This window comes from Clavelina lepadiformis, chromosome 2, assembly GCF_947623445.1.
Source record: "Clavelina lepadiformis chromosome 2, kaClaLepa1.1, whole genome shotgun sequence".
Lineage (NCBI taxonomy): Eukaryota > Metazoa > Chordata > Ascidiacea > Aplousobranchia > Clavelinidae > Clavelina > Clavelina lepadiformis.
This window is the reverse complement of record NC_135241.1, coordinates 13,583,172-13,602,756: the sequence shown is the minus strand read 5'-3', so window position 1 is coordinate 13,602,756 and position 19,585 is coordinate 13,583,172. Positions and strand designations below refer to the sequence as shown.

At 35.1% G+C, this 19,585-nt stretch overlaps 2 protein-coding genes, 1 long non-coding RNA gene and 1 pseudogene across 7 annotated transcripts in view; 1 reads left to right on the top strand and 3 right to left on the bottom strand.

Annotated features, from left to right (window-relative positions):
* The window catches only part of LOC143447547 (uncharacterized), a 32,695-nt gene extending 20,288 nt beyond the window's left edge, over positions 1–12,407 (bottom strand). For 3 of the 4 annotated variants that reach the window (XM_076947742.1, XM_076947743.1, XM_076947744.1), the window contains exons 1-4: positions 12,252–12,407; positions 8,141–8,367; positions 2,169–2,222; positions 1,378–1,413 (exon numbers count right to left, since the gene is read on the bottom strand). In XM_076947742.1, coding sequence (XP_076803857.1) covers positions 1,378–1,413; positions 2,169–2,222; positions 8,141–8,367; positions 12,252–12,321 — 387 coding nt within the window. In that variant the 5' untranslated portion in view covers positions 12,322–12,407. The remainder of the gene's footprint in view (positions 1–1,377; positions 1,414–2,168; positions 2,223–8,140; positions 8,368–12,251) is intronic. The other variant, XM_076947745.1, reaches the window with a different exon arrangement.
* A 4,418-nt stretch (positions 12,408–16,825) lies between these two features.
* LOC143446188 (uncharacterized) lies at positions 16,826–17,997 on the top strand. 2 transcript variants are annotated; one of them, XR_013113900.1, is made up of 4 exons: positions 16,826–16,961; positions 17,077–17,129; positions 17,277–17,328; positions 17,467–17,997. It is a non-coding gene; the product is annotated as an uncharacterized LOC143446188 (long non-coding RNA). The 2 variants fall into 2 exon arrangements; XR_013113899.1 differs by having other exon boundaries at positions 17,235–17,328.
* On the bottom strand, positions 17,885–18,556 carry LOC143444899 (zinc finger BED domain-containing protein 5-like; annotated as a pseudogene).
* A 16-nt stretch (positions 18,557–18,572) lies between these two features.
* LOC143446189 (protein FAM200C-like) lies at positions 18,573–18,797 on the bottom strand. Its single transcript, XM_076945722.1, has one exon. It carries the CDS (start codon positions 18,795–18,797, stop codon positions 18,573–18,575), a length of 225 nt encoding a protein of 74 aa, XP_076801837.1.
* Positions 18,798–19,585: the final 788 nt, after the last annotated feature.

Here is a 19,585-nt window from a genome sequence, read left to right as displayed (position 1 = left end):
GATAAAGGTAAGTGTGATGACTGCTTAGTACCTGTGTATGAGCTACTAACAATGGCTAATGGCAAAAGTTAACTAAGATGAGAGCAATTAACGTGGAGCAGTAGTTGAGTTAAATAACATAGGGGGAAATAACTTCATTTGGCCCAACACGCCAGACATTAATTAATCAATCATTAACACTACACAGAAATATCCTTTTTAAAATAATGCCAACTATTCCTAAATCTCAAGATTTCTGGCAGCACAAAAAGATGACTTTTAAATACCTATGGAAGTTTTTCTGAAATATATTCAAATGTGTGGTTGACAATGGGGATTTTACAATCAGCTAACATAACATATTCTGTAAATAAATTATTTGCTGTAAGTGTTTGCAGCTACGAGCATTCTTTTAAATAAATGCTCATTTTTTGTATAATCATTTGTTTGTAGTTTTTTCCTTGCTCTTGAAGTGAGTCAGATTATTTACCAGTCTGAGAAACATTTTTGAAAATTATTAAAGATTTTATGTAAGGATTAAAGAGCCATAAGTTAAGCCATTCCTTCAAAACACAAATGTTTGAAATATTGATTGAAATTTAGGATCTTGGGTCATAAATTAAGCACACTTTTTTGTCAAGAAAAAAGATCATGACCTTGGTTTTGCCTGCAACACACTTGAATCAGTTATAGAGTAAAATGATGATATGCATTAAAAAGAACTGAATTCATTTTAAACACAATTTCTAAAAATGGATAAAAATACGCTGATTCTAAAAATATAAACAAAATTTCTGTATCTTTTGTTTTAAAAAATTATTGGCAAAAAGGTTTTCAAAAAACTGTGTCAGTAGCGGATGAGACATCACCAGGGTTGCTCGAGCATGGTTCAAGAGCATATTAGATCAATGAGTTGCTGTTGCAAGATTTGTTTGAGCAAATTTAATGGTCTTGTTGAACAGTTTTTTTTATATTATTGCTAAATATGAGAGGCGTTTTTAATTAAACACAGCTCTAGGTAGTATAAGTATAGTCCTCAGAAACTATATACAGTTTTATTAGGCCTGTTTGGGTTTCAGTTTTTCAATAATGTTCATAAATGCCAATAACTCGTTAACGAAAAAAGATAGAGAAATTTATATTTTCAGAATCAGCGAATTTTTAACCTTTTTTAGAAAATAGATTGAAAATGACTTCTGTTCTCCTTTAAAACCTGTGAAATTAATCACAAAAGTATACGCGGGGTAGTAGAGTAAAAAATAGTAACCTGGCCTGACAAGGAAAGCGATTTATGACTCAACTGAAAAACATTCACAGCCAGGCCTGATACATGTTCCAAACATAATCATGATGAACTGTATAGCAAGACACTGATAACTAATTTAACGGATATAATACCTTGGAGTCCTCTCCATCACTTTTTTCAGATTCACCCTGTAAAACAAAGTTTTTAGTTTAATGGTTGTTTTTAACCAGCAAAAAACTGTAAGCAGTATGTGCAAAAGTTATTTTAACTTCTGAGGGCGTTGGTGCAACATCTCAACAACCAGGTTGTATCCGTCCTGTACGCCAAATGTGGATAATGCTAAACATAGGCGTCATTGCCAAAAAATCCAGGCAGTGCAAAGATTAAAATTTTCCAGACAGTCTGAGGATAAAGATTATGATGCCATACCAGTGCGTGATTTCCAGACAGTGCAAGGTTTTTCTGGGCTGTACACACACTGCTTGCACTATAGACAACGACTATGATGCTAAACTCGTCATATTAGGTTATGTTAATCCTACTTAATCTCGTATTCTAAGGTTAATAAATTGTGGAATATGAATGATCATAAAGTTTATAGGTCAAATTCATGAGGGTGTTGATTGATCGAAGTTGGTGCCTATAGGTATGACTCACAAAACCGAAATCATTTTGTTGTTCACATGGAATTTCTAAAAGTTCGGCAAAGGTACAAGCATGAACGACAGAAAATATAATGTTAATAAATCAGACCCTTTCAATTTTGGACAACTCAGCGTGTGTGCCAAAAACTAGTTCATGCATTGACTTCACAGTTTCCATTGACATCACAAAGTAACAGTTTGTATAACAAAATATAAAAACACAATAATGCAATACAATAAACCAAGTATGATTAGATAAACAATCAGTATGACATGATTGATGATTATTTAATTAATACCTTAGCACATATACTAACCAAGTAGCCTCCATATGATGTGCTTACAGAGCTTGCCTGTAAAACAAGAAGTTAATTACAACATTAATTTAATATTGCATACATAAAGAAGTTTATGTTTACTTACAGTATACATGTAAGTACACACTACATCAATACAAAGCTTTTAAATTTACTAACAGGGAATGCAATTTTAGAACAATAAGTAAGTTTTTAAGAACTGAATTCAAAACTATTCCGTGCTTTGGATCCGGTAACATTTTTTGATCATGGAAGTATCATTTATCAGAACTTTAAGTTGATGGTGATTGAACCTCAGTATATCATAAAATAAAGAGAATATAGTAATACTCCAGAGGTTTATTTTATTTAGCACTAGACTTTTTAAAGCTTATGCCACATGGAATATAATATGACTACAAGAGGGCCTACAGTCATCTGGATGGCAAACCTCCTCTGATAAAAAAGTTCCTTTCGAATTGCCTTATTAAATTCAAGTAATTTTATTTACTTTTATTGGTTAAGCTGTTTAAAACTACTCCACAAAAAGTATGTTGTTTCTTTTTTTTGCAATGCAAAACACCACCTTACATTGATTTAACTTACATCACTGTTGCCTTGTCAAGTAAAGACTACTAGTACGTTGTCCTTGTTAAAATCCACATACAATGCATTTAGTTATACGAGGTCTGTTCAAAAAGTATCCAACCTTTTCTCTTCCCGGCAAAAGTTCTGCCACCTGCACCAATTTTTTTGGGGAAATTGTTACATGATTATTACTCCATCTGTGTGAATCCTTTTAAGCCGATTGGCCATGTCATTATCTCTATGTTAAGCATTAAATGCAGGTATATAGTGCAAGCCCGGCGATTTTTTTCACACAAAATCGCATTTCAATGACAGAAAGCATTGAACAGAGGTATTGCATTGAGTTTTTCCAAAAGCTTGGTGATAGTCAAACTGAAACAATTCAAAAGATTCTTCAGGTTTTTGAAGATGATGCCTTAAGCCCAACTCAGATAAAGGAATGGTTTAGTCGGTTTAAAAATGGCTGAATGTCAGTGGAGAGCGAGTCACGCTCAGGGAGGCCATGCACAAGCCGAAATGAGGAGGTGATCGAGAAAGTTCGCCAATTAGTGCTGGAAGATCGTTGTTTAACAGTATGAGAAATCGTTGCAGAGGTGGGAATAAGCACGGGTTCAGTTCATTCCATCTTAATCGAGGATTTCCACCTGAGGTGAGTGTAGGCAAAATTCGTTCCCAAGCTGCTGACGGAGCAACAGAAGGAACTCTGGAAGGAAATTGTCCAGGACATGCTGAATTGTGCAAACTATGGCGCAGAATTTATGAATACTATCATCACTGGCAATGAAACAAGGGTTTATGGTTACAATCCAGAAACCAAGTTTCAATCCTCACAATGGAAGCATGTGGAATCTCCAAAGCCTAAAAAATCACGACAAGTTCGTAGCAATGTGAAAGTGATGATGACCCGTTTTTTTGTTTCTGAGGCATTGTGCATCACCAGTATGCCCCAGAAGACCAGATAATCAACAAAGGTTACTATTTGGAAGTTCTATGTCGCCTTCGTGAAGCTGTGCGAAGAAAGCGGCCAGAGATGTGGGCAGAGAAAATTTTCCGGCTTCACCTCAAGAATGCACCTGCTCATTCCGCTAATGTGATCCAATTTTTTCTGACCAAAAACGGCATGCCACTCGTTCGCCAGGCTCATTATTCTCCAGACTTGGCACCATATGATTTCTGGTATTTTTCCAAACTTAAAACCACTCTAAAAAGGAAACGATTTCAATCATGAGAAGACATTATAGAAAAATCGACGGAAGAGCTATGGAACATTCCAGAGGAGAAACTCAAGAGCTATTTCCAGAAGAGGAAGAAGCGCTGGGAAAAGTGTGTGGACCACCATTATTTTGAAGGAGATAAAATAAAATTTGTGAAATTTATTGTGTTGTGTGCTTAATGCGAAAAGGTCGGATAATTTTTGAACAAGCCTCATATGTTAACCCTTTGTGGTCATAAGGTGAGTATTGTTCGTCTACACAAATTTCCTCCTGAGGTAGTGAGGCATGTAAAACTCTCCTTGCATTAAAATAGAGCGTTGCCCAGTGGTAAGGCAACTGTTCTTCGCCCAGTGCAAAATTGAATGTAAATTGTACAAGTATGTCAACAATCTTACCACAAGCGTAGGTTATCAGGTTTGTTCACCATGTTAACTTTTCATCGTAATTGCACCACAGCATAATTAACATTCTTTGACGTTTTAAGCAAGGCTCTGCATTTTTTTGTTGGTTGATTGTTTGTGAGTATAATTTTTGTTATATTATGCTGTAACAAGATTAGCACCATACATTTTAATTCCTACAGTCAATGACGCGATGCGATGACATAAATTTTGTGGCTTTTTTCTAATTTCTGCTTATCTTGAACTGATGTACCGGGCAATTGTCATAACTAGTTCGTGAAGAATTTTTAGGAGTCTGCCTGTAACGTACCAATTCTACAAAGCAGGAAATCAATGATATGAAATTAAAGTATGCTCATCATGTGTAATTAACTTGCAAGAAAGCATCTGCAAACCTTAAATACATTCAGACTTTAAGGTGTGTGGTTGCAATGTGCTCATTATAGAAAACACCCTGTTTTTTATTAATTTATTTGACAATAACTATCATTATTTGGACAGTTGTGTTCAATCTGCATTCAGGATTGTAGGATAACACACGACTTTCTTCACTGCACAATGAGTAAAAGGTAAGTTAAGCACATGGACTGTGAATAACATCACACAACACAGTAAATTCATCACAAATTAAGTTTTTTTTAACTGGGTATGGTATCAGAATTACCAATAACACCACTTCAAAGCAGATTACAGTCGAAATCGGTTAATCGCATATCGGTTAAAGGCATAAATCGCTTTATAGCATAGCATTGCATAATCCCAAACCATTCCCATTCACTTGTGAAGAAAATTCAACGGTTAATCGCATAAGGGTTAATCGTATAAATCGGTTAATCGAATAGGAATTCTTGATTAATTTGTAGACTTGTATCACTTAACCGCATATTTCCTTTGATGAAGTGTTAAGTTGCTGAAGATTATCCTTACCAATAAACAAAAATCATCACAAGATCTCCCATAACCCGCAGCGATTAAATACACGACAAGACACTGAAGACAGCAGTTGTGAATTAAAGACAGCTGTGACTAAATTCACCGCAAGGCTGAAGGCTATAGAGACAGTAGCACGTAAATGATTTGAACAGTAAAGTAAAACTTCACGAAAAAAAGGCCTTCTCTACAGTGATTATGAACCACAAAACTACGTTTCATTTAAGGATTGTTACGGATCGTTGCATCACAATAGAACAAAAAGACTAATTTTTATTTAAGGATTGTTATGTCGCAAAGCGCAAACCACGTTTTCAAAAATAGCAAACCACGCAAAGCGTTTTTGTTTTGTGTTTTTTTGTGTCGAAATCGAAAAGATGGAAGCTCACTTGTTGCGTCATAATGCATTGTGTCATTCCGAAAATCGGCGGAGGAGCAAGAATGCGTACGCCGGTGTTTAAAAGAGAATAGCGGAAAAAATGTAGGAAACGCATACATCGGTTAGTCGCATACATCGATTAATCGCATAAAAAAGCTTGGCAAATTGACTATGCGATTAACCGATTTCGACTGTATTTCTATTTTTGATATTTTTACAAACATATGTTTAACATAGATAATAATAATTTCATGCAAATAGTTACGTTACTTATGTTGTGAAGTTCGACATAAATTTCCTGTATTGGTATGTCTTTACCTTTGCTTCTGACACAAGCATATATAACATCTAGCTTGTTCAGTGCTGTTGTTAATATTTTGCAAAAACTGAACCATGAAAGTGGGATAAACAACCTCAACCTGTTTATCTGATGTCATTTTGTAGATGTAACATAGTCAAAAAATTCTGTTACGTTCTATCATGACCTGTGTTTGCAATTTACAAGCGGTTGGTACCATGAGCAACAATGCATATTATTCGTCACCTGCTAATCACAAAACTCTACTTTTATAACTACTATACTATACTAGTAGTTTTAGCAGCAATACATTGCACGAAGAAAAAATAAGTTACAAACAATATCATTCTAACATCAGAACTCGAGTTTGACTTCATCTGTAGTAAATTTCCAATAAGCATTGTGTACAATAGAAAAGGGCATTAGAGTCCATGAGATAAATCATATAATCAATTATTATAACATAGTCCATATCTTATAAAAATTTTTCATGAACCATAGAGTAGTTACAATAGGGTTATTCAAAATTTGGAAAATTTATGCTCTTGGTAGTTTTTCTCATGTTTACAACCAAAAAACGTTCTTTAAAAAAACTTGTTAAGAAAAATAATTATAACTAATTCCTTCTGGTTGCTCAATACCCTTAAAGTTTTTAAACAGAATTTGTTTAAATGGGGTATTCCCTAACATAGATCGAATGAAGTAAATGAAGTTTAACTTTCGTTTAACGCAAATTTTCCACTAAAACAAGTCAAATCATGCAATTTTTCGATAAAACTCATTAGAATTGTTAAACACAATATTTGTAATGCACTAAATTGATCATTTAGCTTTTTAACTGTCTTTTTTTGGTTGAAAAACTTAAAACTTGCTGTAATTTTAATGTTTTTAAATTGTTTTCTGGTTGCACCTTGAAGAACTCTTGGCAGAATTAAAAATTGCTAATGATGCTGCTGAACGTGGGATAAAAATAAACACTGATTTTGATGATATTCCTACAAACAGCTCAGTGCAAGGTGCCAGCCTTTTGCAAGCAGTAGAATATCATAGGCGACAGTTTCCGGACTTTAAAAATCTACTCTTCTTGATAAAAATATGCTTATGTTTTCATTTGCAATAAAATTAGATTGCTGCTAATTCAACTCCTGGTTTGTTGATGTACATTGAGTAAATTAGCTGGTCCTGCAAAGAAGACACATGTCCGCTTTCCTAAAAAGCATCCAGAGGATGACCTGAATAGTAATCATTTATAATATAACAATACCTCAGAACTTGATCTTTTTGTAGGTATACTAAAGCTCAATAGATTTCTATCAACTTTAGAATGACTTATGAAAAGTTTTATCAATGGTTATGAAAAGTAGCAACCAGAAAACGATGTTAAGCATCTAAATTGTAGCGGTTTATCAATCATAAAATAAGTCTAGAAAGCTAAATATTCAATTTACAGTAATGTATAACAAATAATGTGTCCAGCAATTCTTCTTTTTGAGTATTTACTATTATCAAGAAATGCACTATTTGACTTGTGTTAGTGGTAATTTGCATTAAACCTTAGTTTATCAGTTCAATTTAATTTGTAAATTTGTGTAATTGGTAAACTGTACAATTTACAACCTAAAACAAGGGCAAACATGACTCAAGAGAAAAATATTACTTGGTCAACAGTTTCACCAATGATTTAGGCAGATCAGCCCACTCGTCAGTAATAATTGGCCCCACCGGAGTAAAACGAACAGCAAAGCAAACAAAATATCACAAAAAAAGTGTGGAACGGCATTCTCATATGAATGTATTTGGAACGATGATAATAAATTTGTTTTGATTAGTTATGAGGTCAAAACGAAAAGCAGTGGTCTTCGAAGTGTCTTCTTCTTGTCAACCATGCAATTACTTTTGAAAGTTACAAAAGACACCGGTAAAAAAATCCAGCGAACTATAAGTTTTTTTGATTATAACGAAAGGCAGAACTGACAAGGTTTACCAACACATGAGCTTTTATTCATGCAAAACCATATCACGTTGCTGAACAGCCATAGCATTGTCCTACATATTAGATACATGTCGGGTCATGTAGTTGATTAAATATTTTTTAGGAATCAGCAGAGACAAAATGAGACAAACTTTAAAAGAGAGATAAATTTAATAAAAGATAAATATCTTACATAAGAATCATCATGTGCATTTGTAGAACTTGTTTCAGTTACTTCCTTTTTCTTACAATGATCACCAACAGTTTCAAGAATTTTTCGTGAACATTTTAACTGTTGATATGTTTTGAAACTTTTAATGAAAAACCCATCAACAATATCTTCGCCAGCATCACAATCTTTTTTCTTGCGTTTTCTTCTGAAAGGTCTTGTTTCCCCGTTGCTTTCCTCTTCAGATGTGACTATAGTGATGATGTATACATTACATTACACATATACATTACATTATCAGTAAATTTTATCAACTTGGCCTTAAATCAAAGGGTTTACGTCAAAATTATGCGATGAATTTGAGTGTTTTGCTACTTATTTATGGCAATAACTGCTTAAGTACTACATATTATTGAAAATCTTTTTTTCCAGTGTACTTACTGGTAACAACTCTTTCATTTAAGGCCAGCCTCTGTTTAGAGTATATCATCACTTTAAAATACAGTAATCACTGTTCTCCTTAATAAGATTTGAAGGACTTTACAACTTACAATGCAATTCGTACAGAGCAATAGGTAATGCAATTACTGTAAATTTCTTTGATACACACAATTACCCTAACGTTTGTATTCGTCTTGAAAAACCTTTAGTAATTTTCATGGGGTCCCAGGAAAGCGTAAAATCCACTTTGAAAACAAGTGATCTATAGTAAGCACATTATTACTACTTAAAACATGAATACACATTGTCTTCCTCTGAAGTCAAAATATGTTTGTGTGATTGTATGACAATCTTCTGTCATCAACGCAAAAAATTAAGCCGATTTTAAGCGTGATTATTCACTTGATTTCTGCTAATTGTGTTTTGTAAAATTAAAACTTGTGATCATCATCTTTTCTCATAAAAAAACAATTTGACTTGTTGGTTTTCAATGCTTTTTAAAGCAAGCTTTAATTTTATCTATTACTTCACAATTCACATAGGCACAGCATATGGATTCACGCTGTGCGATAGGTACCACAACAATTGCGACCTCTGCGCCAGGATACCATTATTTGCTCTTAGTTATACCATCTTGTATATAATAGTAAGTTAGCAATCGTACTTTCAAGTTTTAACAACCAATTTCTCTGCAAATTTAAAAGATCCGTTATATGAGGCATTTTACATTATGTCTCCAACGGACTGTAGTCACTAGAGTGTAGGATGGTCATTCTTTGTCAGTTCAGCCACCTGTGTAGCCCACCATCTCACATGGTAATGAAAGTTTGTAAGATAGAAGTGCAGGTCTTTTCATGAAAAACGAGTCCAATTTTATTGAAATCGGTTCAGTTGTTTCCGAGATACAGCCGATTTATGAAAGGTACTTTTTGTGTTCAGTGAAGTGGAAAAACTCTACACTTTTCTTAGTCCATTATCATTTAAATAATTTTTTATAACTACAAACATGAGTGATTTTGGTTGGAAATTTCTTTGTCTAACAAATTTTGGAGAAAATGGTATTGCAACAAAACTAAACTACTAAATGGCAAAGAAAAAAACGATTCACTCGCTTAATTTTCATGAGGCACATGCCAAATTAACAGGACAGACGATGCATAAGTAAATATGATATTGATAACGTGCAACTGTATTTTATGATTATTCTCGGCACCTAACTAGCTCAGAAATTAATTAGTCACTTTGGTAAATCTGAAACTTTCCTTGTTTATTACCTCGTAGGCCTAATGTTATTAAGTTGCAATGCCACTATTGGTTAGAATTAAGAATTAGGGGAGACTGGGGCTAGTTGTACCAGGGGTAAGTTGTAACAAAGCCAATTACTCCCCGCAGAAAGGCAATACTCGGAAATTTTTTAGCGCCATCTACCGCTATTCTGGTGACCTTTCACTCCAGAAAGTTACGTTTCAGTTCATTGTCCTCGACGAAAGTTAGAGAAAACAAGATTGTTGATATCAAAAGTAAAATTATCAGTTTTTGGACTTTGTCTTCTAATATCATCCATAGTCAAGTTTGAGCTGTTTTTCTTTTCAGTTTGAAATCAGCAGTTACTGAAGAACAAAACAAGTTGTAACCAAAAAGGTATGATTGTTTTCTTGCTAAGAAATGTTTGAAAAATTTGATCACGCATGGCTTGAAATAAGTTGTAACAAGCACCTGATGCATAGTGATAGGGTCGTCTGACTGGAAATATGCATTACTTTATCTTGTTTCAGTTGTTTACTGGACACTTCTGCTCGGTTTACAATGAAAAATTACATAAAGAAGACCAACCGTGCTGAAACACTATTAACTTACGTGTGCCCCAACTGCACAAGGGAATAGACTAAAGTTTTAAATCAATGTGCTATGTTTTTTCAATTTAACCATCTTTTTGTGTGTCTTCAGTGCTGTATTATCTTATTTATTTTTGATTGTTGTTCATAAGGCAGTAATGTTCATTAATGCCAGCAGTAGAATTGTAGTGCCCTTTGGCGACAAGTACAGTGTAGTTTTTTATCCACAATTCAAAAGGAGAGACCCACTTATTACGTCTTAAACGGTTAAGGGCTTTGCTTAGTGAGTCCATTTTATTAGGTTTTTGCACTGGACATGCGTGGAAATAAACTGCTTTATGAAACATGTTTAACATATAAAACAAAGAATGAATCTTGAAAGACACCAAAGAAAAAATACTTTACTCACGCGAAGAAGCATCTCAGGACCATTTACATGACCTGCGTTTTTTTATATACAAACTGCAAAAGGCATACCAAATTCAAGCGTACGTTATTGCTTCTGACTTTGCAGATTTGTACTTCCGATTTAAAAATGTTTTACCTGTGATCGAAGACCAAGAACCTCCATTAGTAAATGATATAAAAACTTTTTGCAATTACCAGCATGGAATGCGCAACAACAAAGTTCAGACAGCCAATGCAAAACATGTTATTGGCCTAACATCCATAGCCTGACAAAATACGTTCGGGAAAGGTCAGAACACATGCAGTTAGCTTATCTTTATCTTGTAGTTAGATGAAAGATAGGTTAACAAAAGGACATAAAAAACGATAATTTTTTGTTTTTATCATGACCGATTTGCATTTTTTGGGGACAAATCTGTGTATGGCCGATTCAGGACGTTTGACTATATACCAGGTATTGTGTTAAAGTTTAAACATAACTGCATACGATTTATCTGGAAGACTTTTTTATGGAAAATGCACATTCTTACAGAATTTTTAAAATCGAGCTTCAACTGGCCAATCCCTAATAAATGTCATGGACAACTAGTACATGTCCAATACCCCCTTTCCGAGTTACTGCCGCAATTTTTTTGAGGGGAAAGATTTTTTCAATCGCTAATATTTAATGACTGGAAATTGATAACTCACTTTTTTTAATTACAATCGTTCTGGGTGCTGGATTGTAAAGAATTCACTCAGGTGCATTGCGTATGAATTTTTTTATGCGATAAAAAAAATTGAAATCATGCTGCCTGGTACCTAGTTTACAGTACTTTGAATCCTACACATTAGATTTACCCGATATGATGCCTAGATTCGTGGTCAGCAAAGAATGCAACATAAAATGCGTAAAAGTTTGCGTGTGATTTACAAAGCGTTACACAGGCTAATTTTGTTTGCCAAGTCAAGCAAAGTTTAAAATAATCAACTAGAAGTAAATACAAATTGAATTATTACATTTAAACATGCCGCAGATACCACGCAAACTCTTAATCATTTTACATTGCATGCTACGCTGACCATGTGACGTGACTTTTTATCGAACTAGTCCAGTGCATAGGATTCAAACCACTGCAAAACAAAAGGCAACGTATTTTCAAAATTACTTTATCATGTAAAAAAATTGATATTCAACTCACCTGAACAAAATCTATGAAAACCAGTGGCCAAAATGCTTATAATTTAAAAAAGTATCGAAGTGGGTCAACATTTTCCATTGTTAAATATAGACGAGCGAAAAAATCTTTCCAACCAGCAATAACTCGAAAAGGGTACTATTCCACTGCTGCAATGGAGGAAGAGGCAAAGTAGACAACTGTTGGCTATTTAATAATACCCAGGTTTTCCAAGTTCCGTGCTTATGATTATTACAACGTTATTACACAATTCTGTGTAATGACAAATGGTACCTATCTTGCAAGTTTTTGCTTCTCTTGCTGCACGTCTTCTCTTCAAGTGATGTCTTCTATTGTTCCTCATGTCGTAAAAGCTTTAAAGACTTAATAACAGCAGTCACTACATAGGCAACAGTATCAATACGAAACCTACGATATTCAAAAGAACGGGTTTTAAATTTATGTGAAAATGTGGTTCATATGGGTCTAAGCTAGTACGAAAGTGCACAACCACAGGTGGTGTTTTGAGGTCATAAAGTTACTAAATTATGATGTCAACGTATTGCGTGGAAAAAATAAGTGATGTCAAAGAAAAACAACATTCTGCGTCATCAACTTCTGGGGGAAATCCCCATAAAGGTAGAAAAAACTCGTTTTCTGAGCTTATAATAAACCACTTCAACAAACATAAACCTAAAATTTTATGACGTTTAAATGACATCATGGCCGTAATCTTCAACTTGCCAAAACAATCTACAAAGTACCCTAACCTTAACACCTTCAAAATGGGACGGAAATATAACCACCTTTGGGAGGAAAGGGGGCTGGGTCCAGGAAAATTGTCATAAAAAAGGGGAATCCCAATTATATGGCTTCCATCAAACGCCACGATAATAAATACAGTACAAACAACAATGTTCGTTCAGAGAGGTGTATCTCAATTTATACTCGACAAAAGACATTAGAAAAATACAGCAATGAGACAAAGAAAATCCTGTTTTGTTTTTTTTATTATATTTTAATGATTAACAACAACAACAAACCATAAATAAAAAGTTGATTTAAAGAAATGGCAAGGCACAATTAGAAAAAATCAAATAAAAAGCATGACAGTCAAGATCTCGTTTACAGTAACGGAATTCTAATTTGTTTTTTCCTTTTTACTGAATATCTCTCGAAATCTACCGTATCTTTCACCAGATGTTCAAAAAGGTCTGTTACAGTAAGGTCGACTTTGAGTGTGGGCTGGGGCATGCTCTGCCTTACTTTCTTCAGCTTGTGGGTTTACGCAAACCTCGTAGACATAACCTTTTATATGGTTTCCGTAAAACCCGGTAATAGGCGGTGCCCGGTACTTGCCGTTGTTTCAGCTCATGCAAAGGACATCTCCGATACTTGTCTTTGCTTTCAGCTCGCAGCCTAGAAACAGTGTCCATTTCACAAACATCACATAAAATTACTAAATTTGTTTACCAAATTACTGGTGCTCTGCTTTGATTTTCACAACCTTTATAAGTGAGTTTGATATAAATCGCTTGTGGTTTTTTCCCATCTTCAAACTTTTTTGTGGTGTTTTGTGATGAATAGAATCTTTAGTTGGGAAAAACAAACTTATTTTTGTTCTTGGATTTTCCATGACAAGGGTCTTCATAACGAGACAAATCTTCGAGATAAGGAATTAAAATGAACCTATCTTTATTTTCGAAGAAAATAAATCACAAACGGTGCTTCTAAAATTGAAAATTTTGACTCGTTCTTTTGTAGAGTTATCGCGCAAAATCGACTTCCTACAAATTAATTTGTTTGTACTTTCTTTCTCTCCTGAGTTCACCCAACGATACCGATCAGCAAGGTAATTTCTAAAGTTTACCGTTTCTTGGTGAAACAGACAAACTTCCACCGCTTTTTGGTTTAATTTAGTAATCATGTTGACAGGAATTGTTCCGTATTTCCGGTTTTGTAATATACTATAACGATTTCATTACAAGGTAATAGGCCTAACTTGCTTACACCAGTCTTGCAAATATTACAATTCATTGCAGCCATTTTTAATGTTTTACGCTGTGGAATACACAACAAAATTAGTGTCAATTGTTTGAAGTTTTGCATATACGGAGCTTATTTTAAATAGATCTGCAAATCAATGGAGCAGAAGATGATGGTATAAGTAATGATAAAGCGACACCACTCCACTTGTCAGAAATCCTACATATCTACAGTTTCATGAGTTCGTAAACCTACAAATTATACGAGGCGAGGGTATCCTTACCTAAATAAATTACTGTGTATTAGTATTTCGTATTACGACAAATATAGATTGACTACAGTATATAGGCCTAGGCCTAGTATCAAACACAAAATGTATAGAATTTCGGAATATATTTAGCTGTCAAGCAAGTTTGCATAAATCAAAGCCCTAATCAAACAACCATCTGTGGTAAATATATTTTTGGCCGTTACCATTCAACAAACCAAGTGTGACTTAAGCACGTTGCACCAAGTTCAGGTTTCTAACAATTAACCGTATTCGAATTTCGAACCATGGTGTGTTCTATCTTTTCTATGCCCGCATCGTGGGCACTGCCTTTAATCGTGCAGCTAGGACAGGTGCTTGTAACCGCTGTACCTTTTTTACCGTTGCGGGGATGGTTGTAGCAATTTTGGTCAAAGTGGTCATTGTTGTGGGTATTTCATGTTCTTATCCAATTGTCTACTCGTAAAGGGCCCACAGCATGCTTAGAGAGTAGTTACAGATTGGTCACAAAGAAATAAAGGCAAGCATCTACAGTAAGAATGAAATTGAAGGAAGACTGTTATCGTTACTGTTAAGGAATTACAACTCATACTTATAGAACGAAAACCAGAGCCAATACAGTAGAAAACACATTGATTAAACTGATGTTTCTGTCGATACTACAACCAATTACAACTGTTATATTTTGTTTTGTTTGTACCTACAGTTGTAAAGGAATTTTGTTGATTCATACGGTCAATATTATGTCAATTATTATGTTAAAAGTGTATATGTTACCAATCAGCTTAGCGCAAAATAAGATTAGGGTGGATGCCTTATATATTGTTTGGAGTTGTAGTTTAAATTCATTTCTATAAAGCATAGGCTACTTAAACATAATTTGAAGTACCCGGAGTAGAATCAGTGTAGTTCCGTAGTGGGTGAGATTTCATAAGATCCGATGCCGGTTTTATAAGATTTGATTATGCAGCAGCATATTACGAGTTATTAACATATTCTCAAATTTTCAATCATTGATTGCACAGTTACCAATGTACGCCTATTAAGAACATATCGGCAGATTATTGACGACCGCTAGCGAAGGAAAACGATCTGCATGGCCAGAAAAAATTCAGATATATTCTGTCAAGAATTTGCCCATCCCTGTAGAATAGTAGTTGCTACTGTATATACGCACTATACACTCAAACTTAAAAGTAATACCAGTTGGTACACTCTGAAATACTGTAGCATGTTCTAAAAACACCCGGCTTTACTAATCTGCAAGCATCGTTTTCAATATATCAAAGGCAACCGTAGAATCTTTCAAAGTGGCAGGCCTACTCACTATCTGCATGCCAAAATGACAGGGCAAGATTTGTTGTCTTTTATCTCGTTGAAAATCAAAGTCAGGATTTCAAATAAACGGAGCCTATAGAATTTAGGAACAAGAAAGCGCACTTAGGCTACATAGCGGGGTTAACTGTGTACACAAGACCAACAGATTATTAACTTAAAATTTAAATAAACTTATTTTACTTGAATTAAATAAAAACACAATGCCACAAGAATGTGGGCGCTCTTGTGCATTCCATAAGCACAGGATATTACGAATATGTAAGCACGAGTCTTAATAAGTATTTCATAAGCATAGGATTGTATAGCCTAAATATGCAATTACTGACCTTAATTTGTATAGTTGAAGAATCAGGTTTTACGAATACGCAAGCACCGGCTTTAATATGTATATTATAAGCACCGGGTTTTACAAATATGCATGTATCGGCCTTAATATGTATACTATAAGCGCCGGGTTTTACGAATATGCAAGTACCATTGTCGCGCCAAATAGTGACTCCTGCCAAATGTAGACCACCCTTTCTCACGTAGTAAACCCATAGTCTGATAAAGGATTTGACCCTCGGTTATCTTTGCCCCGCAGAAGACAAACTAGGATATGAAAGTAGATAGGTTCTATGAGTGGTGTTCAGTGGCTGAACACTATGATACTGTAACTTTTGCGAACGGATTTATAGCCTACGCACAAAGAAAATAACATGTATTGGTCACAGGTATTGGTCTACTTGAATGACACAACACACAATCTATTCATTACGTCACAGAGTGTGATCAATATTTGGCACTACATCTGTTTTAAATATGTGTTGTAAAGTATAAACAACGATATAAACAGCATCATGGGAAACTACCTCTTCCTCGTTTGTTACTTTTTTTATAAGAAAATAAGGTTTTGTTTCTCCCGCAACACGCATGATTGCGTACACTTATTCGCTCATAGTTCACCAGACTTGGCGAAAAGTTTTACGCATTCGCATAGTTCGTTTATCGATTACTGAAAAGTGAGGTTGCTGTTTACGTTGTTTTATCGATTCAAACGTGTGTAGCCTATCAGTTGCCAACATGTCGTCTGCACCAGCACTTACTGCAGAATATTTAGTTGAAATCTTTGTCGACGAGGAAGAATATAGAAACAAGCTTGTATCATCTTCTGCTTTGCAAGCTAATGATCTCTTTCAGAAAGTTAGGAATTAACATAGGCTGAGGCTACAAGCAGAGACCTTTAAGTATATGATACTTATAGCTTTATATGATTTTGAAACTCTCTCTCACATCAGGAAAATAGAAGATTGGATGCATTTAATTAGTTTACTTTTGCATCTTACTGATTAGGTGTGAATACTGTTATGAAAAATTTAAAAGTCAGCGAGGCTTTGAAGTCCATCAAAAGGTTAAGCATCGAGGTTATTTAGGTAAGACCTGCTGCCTTAAGGTTTTGTATATTTTTATGAGTTTACATGTTTAGAAAGCTAAATTTTTGTGTATGCCAAATACAGGATTTTTCACAAACTAAGATTATTTTTTAAGGCCTTTCCTCTAAGAAGTATTCTTGCAAAGCAATTGAAAATATGTGGGCTGAGGTAAGTGCATCGCCAGATGGTTTGACGAAAGAAGCCATTGATTACTTTTTGAATATCTTTGCTACAAAACCAATGGATCTGAGTTGTTGACAACGTTTAATATAGATGGCATATCTACAATTGCTCATATTTTTTGCCCAAATGCAGATCGATGCCAATCACTTGAAGCCGCAAGAAAACTGTTTGATCTTTTTCTCAGGTAACTATATATTTTCATGATCAGCTTAAAATTTAATGTGATAAAATATTAATGTTGTATTATACTAATATTAAATGGTGTGGTGATATATTCCAATTTTCTAAAATCGATTGCAATAAGTTGGATTGTTTATTCTAGGAAAAAACACGCATAACATACAACAGAATTGCCATCAAGTAACCTCACTCCTGATGAAATTAGTATTCTCGCGTATGTTGGAGGTTATATTTTGCGTAAACTTAAACGCAATGGAGATGAAGAGGAACTTGCCATTTTAGCAAAGCTGGAAGACAGCATAGACTGCTCTGTTCCTGATAATAATTCATTAATTTCTATCTTACAGTGCAATGAGTGTGGGACACTGCTTACACCTAATCAAACATTGCTTGATGTGCTTAAATTTTTATAAATTGACTTTCGAAATCACGCAACTTTAAAAGATACCATATCTAATGCAATTAGTTCTCTTGATTTGTCAGAGTTGCATGACATCACTAATAATTCTGACTTAGATGCTTATGTTTTGCAACGTGTTGGTCACCTTTTTTTCAAAATTTTATCGTTCCAAAAGGCGAAAGTTCTTTAGGTCGTTGGTATAAGCATCGAGTTGTGTTTGATGTTTGATGTCTATTACCTCCTCTTGTTCCCCCGGTTCCCACAGGCACATCGGTTGGATCAACGAAGAACGGGTTCGTGGAGTAAGCACAGCATGCAAAGTCCGGGAAGTAATGCATCAGTTCAGTCTTGAGTTGTGAAAGATGACAGACAATTTCTTTTGAAATATCATCATTAGGTTTGTTCTCGAGGGCATCCATAACTTTGAACATTCCGTAGCTATTATTCTCAACATTCTTAATCCAGAAGTCCAGCTTCCGAACAAACGCTCCAAGCTTTGAGATGAATACTGTTACAGATCGGTTTGGCCCTTGCAACCACAGGTTGAAGTTGTTTAGGACTTCAAAAAGTTTGCTTAGTAGGCCAACCTCAAAATATATTCTTTACTCTCCAAGTCTGTTTGAAAATCATGATTCTTCTTGCAAAATTGAAGCAGTTCGAACAGACGCCTTGTTGCATTACCTCGCGAGAGCCAGCGCACTTCCGTATAGTACAGAAGACAAGTGTGGTCGGAGCTTAAATCGTCACAGAGCCGCTTGAACAACCGAATATTCAGGGCTGACGATTTAACAAAATTTACGATCTTGATAACTCGCTGCAAGCACGATAACATATTTGGAGGGAGCACCTTAGCAAAGGGAAAATCTATGAATGAAGCAATGCACAATGGTGGTGTGGGGAGACACAGCTTTCACATGGGCCATGAATCCCGATTTTCGGCCAAGCATAGATGGAGCCCCGTCTGTTGAGCATCCAACCAACTTTCCCCAGTCCAATTTATTCAGTTTGAAAAAATCGTTAACAACGTTAAAAATATCCTTTCCTCTTGTTGTACTGGGAAGATCCTGGTTCATAAGTAGCTCTGTCTTGACAGAATCATCTTACGTAAAGCGTGTGACGGTTACGTCACGAGTTGTTTTTCGAAATGCTTGAACTTTATTTTTGGGATCTTGCAATGCAGTTGTTTACCGGACTTAAATTCTCCTTAATGACGTCAGATAAATTACCTCGCTTGAACTGGTGTCCCATATATATACTGTAGTAATGTTTACGATCTTTCCTTTTTACCGTTCTCATATGTTACCAAGCGCAATGTAACATTCAGTAAGCTTTTCCCGAAGGTGAAAGCCTTCGTGTCTTATAATAAACAAAATGGGAACTTTATCATTTAGTAATTTGTATAGACAGAATTAAGCAACTAACAGCATAGTCACGCCGTTTGAGAAATGAGAACTCATACCATCGAAGCAGAAGCAAAATAAGTTATCAACCATCAATCGTCCTCGCTCATATTCCAACAATTGCCGCCAGTGACGCGGTCATAATGACAGATGAGTTTGTTGTGTAATACTTCACACAGGTAATACACAAACGAACCAAAATTTGTCATAAGCGAACATACATAAGTAACTGACAGCATTCGGTTACGTCAGTTGACTCGTCCAGTTGAATTGAAAACCCAAACTTTGAGGCTTTAACACCTGCAATTACTTGGACGGCAATATTGACTGACATATCCTCTATTCGATTCTTCACAGTGTTGTTAGATAGGGGCACAATATCCAGCTTTGCAGCCGCTTCCTCTCCAGTCACTTGTCTAACCAAAATCTTCGCCGCTGGCGTTATGAGAGACTCTGCAATT

What these genes read in the sequence shown, in the direction of transcription:
- LOC143446189 (XM_076945722.1), bottom strand. Translation starts at nt 18,797, where the DNA reads ATGAACCAGGATCTTCCCAGTACAACAAGAGGAAAGGATATTTTTAAC.